The 11,164-nt window shown below is 43.5% G+C and overlaps 1 protein-coding gene across 1 annotated transcript in view; it reads left to right on the top strand.

The window, feature by feature from the left end:
• Pkhd1 (PKHD1, fibrocystin/polyductin) overlaps nucleotides 1-11,164 on the top strand; it is a 503,959-nt gene that overhangs the window by 488,417 nt on the left and 4,378 nt on the right. The window contains 2 exon segments of the mRNA XM_023712007.1: nucleotides 683-841; nucleotides 2,421-2,543. Coding sequence (XP_023567775.1) covers nucleotides 683-841; nucleotides 2,421-2,543 — 282 coding nt within the window.

Here is an 11,164-nt window from a genome sequence, read left to right as displayed (position 1 = left end):
CCCTCCCTCCCCTTCCCTGTTCTCCCCTCCCCTCCTATCCTTCCTGTCCCCTCTCCCCTCCCGTCCCCTTCCTTTCCTTCCCTCCCTTTCTCTGTCCTCCCCTCCCCCTCCCCCCCTCTGTCTCTGTCCTGTCTCTCAATAGAAAGTCTCTCCCATTGCCCCTTTCTTCCACAATGGAAGAGGATCTACGTGCCACTACTCTACTCTATTTTCCATGATTCTTTTGAACTGTAGAAGTCTCTAGACACTCTAAGAGGAGTCCCTGTTCTCCTGTTTTGATGTGTCATGTGCCACATTTTAAATAAACACGCATGTCAGAACATGTAGTTCCATGTATTCCGGAGCTGTGAGAATTTTTCCTGATTAGTAGAACACAGCACTGAGTGTAAGTACAACTTTCTGATGGCAGAGAAGGCAGGTCTGTGAATAAAAATGAGAGCAGTGGAAGAATTCCTCACCACGAATGGACAAAGTGATTAAGAATTATTACCAGTTACTGTTGAAATCTCATCGTTCTTCAGGAATACAAATCTTGGATACATTATTGCATCATTTATTTAATCACTTAATCCAATAAATATTTGAGTACCCAATATGTGCACTGTTGTAGCCATATCTTTTCTGCAATATTTTCATTATGTTAACATCTTAATATATTATTGGAACTTTCTCAAAAAAACAGGAGCCAATTTTACAGCTCGATCCAGGTCTTTTTCTGTCTTGCCTGAAACTGGAAGGCAGAAGTCAACCATCATCCTGGCTGCGTCCCTGTGCTCGGTGGTCTCCTGGCTGGCACTGAGCTGCCTGGTGTGCTGCTGGTTCAAGAGGAACAAACGTAGAAGTATGTGGGTGTGGGTGTGCGTGTGTGAAAGCACCTAAAAATCATGTGCGGTATATTTACGATTCTTCTCATCCTCTGGAGAGAAGCTTTATGAGCTTTTGCAATATATAAAATTACACGGCACTCGGGGTGTTAGCACATGCCTGGAAGCCAGACAGCTTAGGAGGCAGGAAGCTCGGAGTTCAAGGCCAATCCACAAAACTCCATGAAACCCTGTCTCCAAACAATAAGAAATAACTAAATAAATTGAAAAGATGAGATGTAGCTCAGTGGGAGAGCACTGGGTTCAGTTCAGAGAACTACAATCAGCAAAATGAAATAATACCAGGCATACTATAGGAAGCCACGTAGGTCAGTGGCTTGGGCACTCTTCTCTCACTGCTGAGACAAAATCCCTGATACACAAAATTAAGGGATAAAAGGTTTATTTAGCTCACAGTTGGTGGAGGTTTCAGTCCCTACTCAGCTGGCTCCCGGGCAGGGTGGTCGGGCAGAGGGCAGCAGTTCAAGGTGTCAGAAGACACCAAAAGCAAGAGGAGCAAAACAGGGTGGGGGGCAAGCCTCTCTCCCCCTTCTGTTGTAATCAGGCTCCCATCCCCTGGGCAGGTGTGGCACCCACCGCACCTCCACGTCCTGCTTTTGCACAGGCTCGGGATGTTTACAAAGCGAGGATCCCGGTCCCCTGCTGAGTCACTAAACTTCTCAGGTGGACAAACGTATCAACTGTTACATTCAGTTGATGTAATGAAGGCAAGAATTGGCTGATTTGAAGTAACATAAAAATCCAAGTCCCTAATCACTAGGGCCAATCTTGATCTATGCCATAACCCGGCAAAGTATGCAATCAACATGCCGGTGGGATGTACAGGAGGACACAGAGCAGGAAGGTGATCATTCAAGGCCACACAGGCACGGCAGAGCCGGGCAGCTTGGCTCTCTCCCCACTCTGGCTCACGTTGCTGCCTTCTGCTCACCATGAACTGTGTCTTCTCTGCAATGCCCCTGTGCCCTGCCTCCCTGCCCTGGAGCCCCGGATTAAGGACTGAACGTCTACAAAACCGTGAACCACATAAACCTTTCCTCCTCTGACTTGGCGTGTCAAGTATTTTGTCTCAGCAATGAGAAATATAACTAAGACAATTTCTTAAACTCTGACTATATTGCATGCAGTGTTTTGCACATGTCTCATTACCATACTGAGGGGAGTATATCCGACAAACACCTTAACAGTTAAGGCCCATTTATTTTGTCTTTTTATTTTATTTCATGTACTTAGTACAGGGTCTCACTACGCAGCTCAGACTCGTAGTGATCCTCCTGTTTTCAGCCTCCCCAGTGCTGGGATTGCAGGCGTGTGCCACCACGCCGTGTCTTGGTGGTGGGCTCAGCATGCCCGCGGGCCAGGGCCAGCAAGGCATGTGATTCTGGGGCTCGAACTACATCCCTGCGCCTGCACAAGCAGGCACTGAGTTCTCTGAGCTCTCTCACTGGCCTGCAAGGCCCGTTTAAAGATGGAACTGTTATTTTTATGTTAAAAAAAAAAAAAAAAAAAAAACTTTTTTTTTTTTTTTGATACCAGAAACAAAACCTGAGGAAATTTCTGAGTCCCAGACTCGTGATCAGAAAACTCCACCCCAAGTGTCTTCCAAATGGCGAGCATCACAAACAGATGCAGAAAAGAAAGGCACCAGGAAGGCAGAGGGTAAGTGCGATGGAGGGGAGGATTCCCTCAGGAGAGGGCCGCCGGGTCCCCTATGGGTTCCTCTGCCCCTGGGGCTCAGCTTCTGACGCTTGTCAAGTGCTTTCTCTAGTTGTTTTGTCCGTACTCTTTCCCAAAATAATGCTACCTTGCCACAGGAATACGCAGTCAGGCCCATTTGCTCAGCTGTGACCCGTGTTTAAAATGATGTTCACACATTTTTTCTTAGTAGTAGATCATTGGTTTAGTGTTTGAATTAGTTATAGCATGAAAAGGGAAAAACAGATACTGCTGTACAATCTTCCTCTTTTCTGTTCCAAAGCTACCAGTTTGACAACCTTATTGAATATGAAAAACCAGGGAATGTCCTTATCAAACACCCTCTATGCAAACTAGATAGAGTACTAAAACCTCAAGAAATGAATTAGCTTTAGTAAACTCTGATTTGTTGTCTGGCTATCTATTTATATCTACCTATTTATTGATCATCTATCTATCTATCTATCTATCTATCTATCTATCTATCTATCTATCTATGTATTTGTGGGATGAGTTCAGACTGGCCTTGAACTCACTATGTGACCTAGGCTGGCTTTGAGCTCACGGCCTTTCTCCTGCTTCAGCCTCCTGAGTGCAGGGGTGGCAGGCATATGCTTCCATGCCTGGCTGGTGGTACTTCTAGCAAGATGCACTGGTTGCCTGCATCTGCGTGCCCCCAGGTGGGAAGGAGCCCTGGTTAGTGTCTGTGCAGGTGTGTTTAGCTAGTTTCATTGCTCCCACCTTTTCCCATGGAGACAATAAAATGTAAAATAAAAATTATCTAAATCAGCCAACCCCTAGGCCTACAGTAAAAGGGAACAGTGAGTAGAGGAGATGATAGGGGTAGAAGTAATGGGAAAATGCTGATGGAGAGAAATGTACAGAAAGTCTCACCAGATTCCACCGAAGATGGCTTTGACTTTGTCTGTAGTACTGATGCAAGCCCAGGCCAGGTGTCTGGTCTGCCATCTGAATCCTGCTGCTTCCTTGTGCAGCCTCACCCTTCAACAGCCCCAGAAGCAGGGCTAATCTCCCCTAATCTAATATGGTCATCTACATAATTCTCAGTTGACTTGCTTCAATTAACTTCATTAGGCAGTCCACAATGCCTGGGTGTTTTATTAAGGAACATTTTTTATGTGGTAGCTTATTAATAAATTATCAGAAATGAGGCAAGGGACACAGCATCTGTGTGAAAGTTTAGATTGAAGAGACAGGAGCATCAAAGAGACCATTTTATTAGGACATCCAAGCTGAAAAGAGAAAGATTTGTTACCTAAATCCCACCCCGGGGATCATGGTTGATTTATTGCCTTATTTCCTAAGCTTTGTCTAAATCTTAAGAGCATCTTTTATAAGGCAAGTAATGAGGCATCTCCTGTTTTCCTTTGGAAATTATTGTCTGTTGCAAACACGTAATTGTTGCTAGCTCGGAATGGATTTGGTTTCATTTCTCTACATCCATGGCACTTTAGTTTTCCTCTTCCCTCTGTGTTTTTAAACATTGACATTTACTAAGTGAGTGCCTGGATATCTTACACATCAGCATCTTGACTAAGGACTACCGCATCACTGAAGATTATTTGGCTCATGGGTGGGGTGGAATTTAGATCAGAAACTTAGCATGTCGTTGCTTTGACCACATTTCCCATGAATACCCTGGAGGTGCTAAAGAGTCACCTTCGAGGAAGGGTGGGGGAGTGAAGGATATGCTCTCCACCCTGCCCTGCTGCCAAGGTTGTTGATGTGCAGAGCCACCACAGTCACCTTTGAAACTCCATATCTGATCATTTTGTTCTGCTCCTCGTAAGATTGGATGAGTTCCTGCTATCAGCTGATCAGGCAGGAGAATGTGGCAGTTGGGGCGTGGAACCAAGGACCAGAGACGAGTCTTATAGCTTCCCTGTTGACTAACTTTATGTCCTCAAGCAAGATAATTAATCTCGCTGAGCTCTTTCATTTCCTCTTTGTTAAATTTGGCACGATAATAGTATGTAGGACTAATGAACAGGTCCTAGCATATTGTATGTATTATTTATTAATGTGTTTTTTTCTCATAGTTATTTATGATTTCAAGCTTTCTAAGATTTGACTCTCTCCTATTATGGTAACCTCACTGTGGATTCAAACTCCGGCCCCCTGCTCCTCTCCATGCATTAACTCATTCATCCTCATGTTTCTATAAGTTCTTCCTGATTCTTTGCTTAGACAGTGTCTTCTAGTTGACGAATGTGCCTTCATCTCTTAAATAAGTCCCAATCTTGAGGCAAGTGTGGGTGTGCATTTTTCTTCACAAAGTCTTTTGCAATCTTCCTTGCTTTTTCAAAGTGAATATTAACTTCTTTGGGTTGAAAAAAGAAAACTACTGAGCATGGGATCCTGCAGAATACTGACTTTCCTGGTTCAGATAGATCACATGCCCACAGAGCTGCCCTGCCCCCACCCAGGTCACCTGCTTGGCCTAAGAACGCCAGTCTGAAAGTGGAAAAATTTTGTGTCCTGGTCATTTCCTCGGAAGTCTTAAGCCGTTGCTTATGCTAACTTCAGAGAACATCTGTAATGTCTGGAGGCATTTTTCTTGCCATAACTTGGGAGATTTGGAGGGTTATTAATAAGGATGAGAGACCAGAGATGCAGGAAACATCACGCAGCGTGTGATGCTGTCGCTAGCACTCAAAATGTCAGTAGAATAAGGTACTAATCAGCTCCGCAACATTTGAGTGAGAACCTCCTGGAATTGCTTATTAGTACAGTCAGATTTTATCTCTCCATGAACATTACATGAGTATTTATTTAGTTTATTATAAGATCTTCTCCGTATAGTTCAAAGAACTGGGGGGCCAGGGAGATGGCTCAGTAGGATAAGCGCTTGACTGGCAAATGCAAGGATCTGAGTTCAATCCCCGGTTCCGTCAAAAAAAAAAAAAAAAAAAAAAAAAAAAAAAGAGCTGGTGTTGGTTCTCTGCTCTGTGCACATTTCCAACATGGCTGGGGCACAGGAATATATTTTGGAGATGATTAAGCAACAGTTCCACTCAGTAAATGAGCTAGGGTAAAGCAATCAGAACAAATACTGTGCACTTGAATACCTTAAACATTGGAGGAAAGGCTGAAGGGAAGGAAGTTCTTTATCCTGAGGTATAGGGACAGTCCCCGTAGATTGTAAGTCATGTCATGGTGTTTCCGTGCCCACTTGTTAAGGGCTTGTTGACCATTTTGCCAAAACTCAGGTCTGTAGAAAGACCAGGGGCCAGAGAAGGGGCCCTGCTGTGCTCTGCCAAACAGCAATCTTGCATCACTTTTTCTCAACTGTGACTTTGTTTCCTTAAATTGGAGACTAGTCCCTGAACCTTGCAGCTCAGACACCTGAGAGCTCAGTTCCTAGGTCCTCCTTCTGGGTCTGTCCTCTTTCTGCTTGCCAAGTTTTATCAACTCTGCTTCTGTAGGGTCCTGAGCCCTCTTGTCTCTACTTCACTCGTGTCAGAGGCCTAACTTCGGTCCAGTTCAGTCCTGTGGGTTCAGCCCCCGCTTCCTGGCCCCCCTCTCTTCAGGCAAGTACGTCCTGCATGTTACATAAGCTTCTACGTTTCCAAGTGTTCTTCTCCAGCATACCCATATATCTGCATCCTACTCCACTCAAGCATAAATGAAACATTTTTCAAATTATCTAGAAAGAGTAGTTCCCATCTTTCAAGTCTTCTAACTTTACTCTTGTGTTTACTTACTGTCTCAGTTACTTTTCTCTCATTTCTGGGACAAAATACCTGACTCCTAAAATTAAGGAAGGAGAAGTTTATTTAGCTCATAGGTCGTGGCAGTTCTGTACTCGGCTGGCTCCAAGGCAGAGTGGCACGTGGCAGAGGGCAGCAGTTCATGGTGGCAGAAAACAGCAAAGACCAAAGGGAGGAGCAGCACTGAGGCAGCTAGCAAGCCTCTCTCCCCGTCTTACATTTGTATGCAGATTGTCTGCCGCAGGGCGGGTGTTAACACTCACACCCACAATCCCAGCATTGGATCATGAATTAATCGCAAATCTAGAAGCTGCCCCATGACTACATGAGGCTTTGGGGAGACCACTAGACACAAACCATAGCACTTACCACTTTTTATATGTGGCATAGTTCTTTGTGTTCATCTTATCTTTGATTTAAATTCTGTTATCTTTTTTATCCCAGTATCTGTTTTACTCTAGGAACCTATGACATACCACTGATACTTACTGAGTGCAAGGTGAAGACAGACAAAATAATTCTCCCTTCTATACATTTTCCTTGCCAAAGACCCCTGGAATCCAGGGTTCCTACAACTGGAGTAAAAGAGCTCTCACTTTTTAGAAAAGTGGTGTGAAAATGTATCCAGTTTATATAATTAACAAGTGGGGAATGGCCGCTGATCTTTTAGGTCATACCAATGGGGACAGGTGACTTCCTGCTTTCAGGCAGTACACGCAGATGGCCATGGAAGCTTCCTCTTTCTGGTCCCTTGCCAGGCACAGCTGCTGCTCAGATCTCAGAACCATGGCCTCCAGCTCAGGCGCTCTTCTTCGGCCCCTTGCCGCTGTTCTTTGTTGAATGCCGGCACCAATGGTTGGGAATGGAAAACTGATGTGTATGAAAGGCTGCCCACTGTGTGCAAGTGACTATAAACATCAATTCAGGGACTTTTCTTCTCTGCACTGTGTATTGCTGCACTGCAGAGAGTGGCTGAAGACGTGGGCTAGGGCGTGTGTCGAAGCCTCGGAGAATGCCAGGAAAAGGAGAAGAGCTGAATGGCCTGAAGATATGTAGAGGAACCAAACTGGAGGAACCAAAGAGCTGAGACACTTTCTCAAGCTCCCAGAAATGCAGATTATAATTGGACATCATTAGTGGATAGCATGTTTACATTCCATAAGGAAAAATGTGTGACTTTAACCTACTTTAAAAGTGGAAAAATTCTGGGTATTTGTACTTTAAGAAAAAAAATTAAAAGCTAGCTACACGAGGTAGGGTTCCAACATTAGACAATATTTTGCTTAGCAATGGAATACTATAGAGGCGTTGTTATTCAAATGAGGACAAAGTGTGTAATTCATTCTTGGCATCTTATAACAAACACATTTTGAATGCTAAGGAATGAAAGTAGACATAAAATGAAATAGTTTGCACATGATATAATCATTTGAAGGAAAATTTAAAAGTTTAAAACAATAACTATTACAAGTTATAATTGAGTATTTTACTCATTCAGATAAATCTATACAAGCAGTAATATTACAAACTCTAAATAAACCTCTTGTCTTCATAAAGTTAGCTTTTGTGAAAAATTCTATGTTAGTAACAGAAAATGACCCAGTTGAGTATGGCTGGAAACACAATGAAATCACCAGGCATGGGGGCGCATACATGTGAGCCTAGCACTCAGGGGGCAGAAGCAGGAGGACGGGTGCAAGTTGCAGGCTAGCCTGGGCGGGATGGAGAGTTCAACGCGATACTGAACTACAAAAAAGGGAGGTCAGAGAATATGATATGTGCATAATGGTGGCCAGAGTATGTGTTGTCTTGGAAAATAAATATTAATGAGAGATATACTAGAAAATACGAAAATTGGGCTGGCCAAATAGCTCAGGGGATTAAAGCACCTGCAAGCAGGTGCAGGGGTCGGAAGTTCAATCCCCGAGCCTGCCATGCTGGCCTCACCCCCAGGGCACGCTGAGATGGCAATTGAGACTGGGTGTGGTTGTACGTGCCTGTAATCCCAGCTCTTGGGAGGCAGATCACTAGGAGTCCGATCTAGTAGTGAGACCCTGAACACCCTGTAGACCTTTCCCTAAAGATACAAAAAAAAAGAAAAAAGAACAAGAAAAGAAAAGAAAAAAGAAAGAAAAAAAAGAAAGAAAGAAAATAAAATATAAAAATAAATGATATTGTACTGAACAGTTTAAAGAGAAAATTTGAACATATATAAGGAGTTATGTTTGCAACTGAACTGACCAAAATTGTGGAGATCTCAGATGCTCAATTAACTTGGCTTCAGTGTAACTTCACCACTTGACACAATGAAGCAGGAGTAAGATGACTCTCAACACCCTGCTTCATCAGAGTGTGAACACCAACAATATGGAACTACGTTTGAAAATAAGTTGATATTATGTCAGTGACTCCAGCAGGGATTACACTTATATCAAGTCTTGAAACAATGTGATAGTGGTACAAAAATATAGGTCACACTCATGAAGGTTACCCAACTCAGTTAAATGATAGCCTTCCACTTCACGTAACAAATAACTCAGCTAGAACATAGGCAGCGATATTTATTAGTTATTGCATTTATATTCCCTGACAAGTAAGCAGGACTTGCTGCCCTCATTGATAAATAGGACAGCGTATCCTTTCTGTTGTATGCTCGACTGTCCATTGCTCTGCCTGAGGACCTGTGGAGGCTCAGAGATGGCTTCGATACGGGGCCTGCTGTGCTGGGTGCGAGTCACCAGCACGGAACTCTGTGTATGACATTGAGTTAAGAGAAGCATGAGCAGTCTAGGGAAAGGCAAGGAGAGAGGGGTTGTTCATTGTTAGTGCTCCGGCTGTAAAAGAAGCCAGGGGCTTACTGACGCACACCTTATAAATCAGGGACATAGAGTCTGTTGTTCTAGAAAGTTCTAGAAGTCATTAGGAGTTTAGGAAAGCTGGAAGGATTTACACTGAGTATGGGTACAAGTGGATGGTCCCCCAATGAGTGAGTCATTCTTTCTTGTAGAGAAGGGATGCTTTCCTGATATTTTATCCCAGTTCCCCTTAAAGTCAACTGAACCCTTGGGTGGGACACAAAGGCACATGGGCTGGTGCAGTTCGAAATTCCCTCTTTGCTTTTCAATGGGGACCCATCCACACCGCAGAGATGGGAAGGAGACATATTAATTCATGTGTTTTGATACTCACTATACTTCCTTTCCTAAAACCCAAACATTCATCTGAGTGCCTCAGGACACATATCTGCTCTAAATTCATTTTTTATCTAATTTGTCTGAGATCTAAGCTTCCTGCGGAGGTCTGAGATCAAAGGAGCTGATTCCTTCTGATGTCGGCGCTGACACGTAATGTGTGCTGACTTAGTGCTGGCTGCGCCCTCACAGTGGGAGGTGCCACCCTCCCTGGGCACCTTTACACAGAGAACTTTCATTTCGGCTGGGGAGTCTGTCAGGTGTGCTGCTGATTGGAGCCGCCATGTAAATAATTCATGGGAGACTTTTAAATGTTTTGGGGTTGTGAAGGAAAACGAGGTTACCATTAGTCTTTCATGAATAGATGGAGACTTGAAGAACAAGGGGTAGCGATTTTCAGTGAAGGTCTCTTGAAAACAGCGTAACAATATCTTCAGTGGATAGAAAATAAGTGACTCGTAGAGCTTTGTTTCTCTTATATGAAATGCTGTTGGTTTTACCAAGGGATTAAAATTTAAAGACTCTTTTTCTTTTGAAAGTTTGCTTCTACCTGATAATTTATTATTCTTGTTCTTTGGTTATTTGCTGATCCTGATAAACTATGGCTCATCCTCCTGGTGGGAGCAGTTATCACGAGAGGACAGCAAGTTCTCAGCTTGCTATATGACTGGTCAATGCAAGGAGATGACATGGAGGGGGCAAAATGATCTTTCATTGAAGTCACTCTATTTCCTAGGAGGAAGCCAGGACAGTCACAAAGAAAGGGGACAGACCCCAGTAACAGAGGCAGCTACACAGTTCAAGTAAGAAACAAGAACTGAGGAGTAAATCAATATACTGGAGCTGTTAAGAAATCCTGAAGGAATCTCAGATCCCACAGAAAGCTGGATAACCAGACAGTTCTCATAGCTCTGAGCAAGAGAGCCATCCCACAGTTAGGAGGCTGTGTCAGCCGGGAGGTAGAAAGCACTGTGGGAAGGAAACAGGAGAAACAAGGAGCATAGGCTTCTTGGAGTATTAATCCACGCATTGCAGGACTAGCACAATACCATGATTAATCTCATTTCCATACCTCAAATAAAAATCAATTGCATATATTTATCTGTTGGTATCTGCACATCGTTCTGTCCATTGTTAGAGTAAACAGAAGCGCGGTACTCTCTCTGTTTCGTGGAGTGTGATGCAGACACTATTACTGACTCCCAACATAGCCAAAACTGCTCCCAACAAACAGAGAAGAAAATGATAGACGGGCTAATAAGTTAGCATGTACACCGTGTGTAAAAGAGTAATAAATTAATTCAGCAGTGAGGTACATGTCAAGCAGGGTTGAAAAAGTGTAGATGACAAGTGCTACTACCTAATAAGGACTTAGGCTGGGTCTTATGGTTCTTCATTCAATGTGGGCTGTGAAAGACACCCTGTGTGTGTGTGTGTGACATACCCCGTGCATTTCCAACCAAACGTTCCTCTCGATTCTCTGTTGCTACTTTTAGCTTCACATAGTACTATTTGTTTTTACAGCACAAACTCTGGAGCCAAAAAGCATGAGTTTGATAAAGTATTTAACTTCTTCCACTGCTGTATCTGTGGTCTTGGGAAGTTACTTTATCTGTGTCTTAATTGTCTTTCAACTAGAGGGAATGAATATATAATAATAGAT

The sequence above is a fragment of the Octodon degus genome, unplaced genomic scaffold, assembly GCF_000260255.1.
Source record: "Octodon degus isolate 3935 unplaced genomic scaffold, OctDeg1.0 scaffold00022, whole genome shotgun sequence".
NCBI lineage: Eukaryota > Metazoa > Chordata > Mammalia > Rodentia > Octodontidae > Octodon > Octodon degus.
Note: the sequence above shows the minus strand (reverse complement) of the source record. Positions and strands in the feature narration are given on the sequence as shown.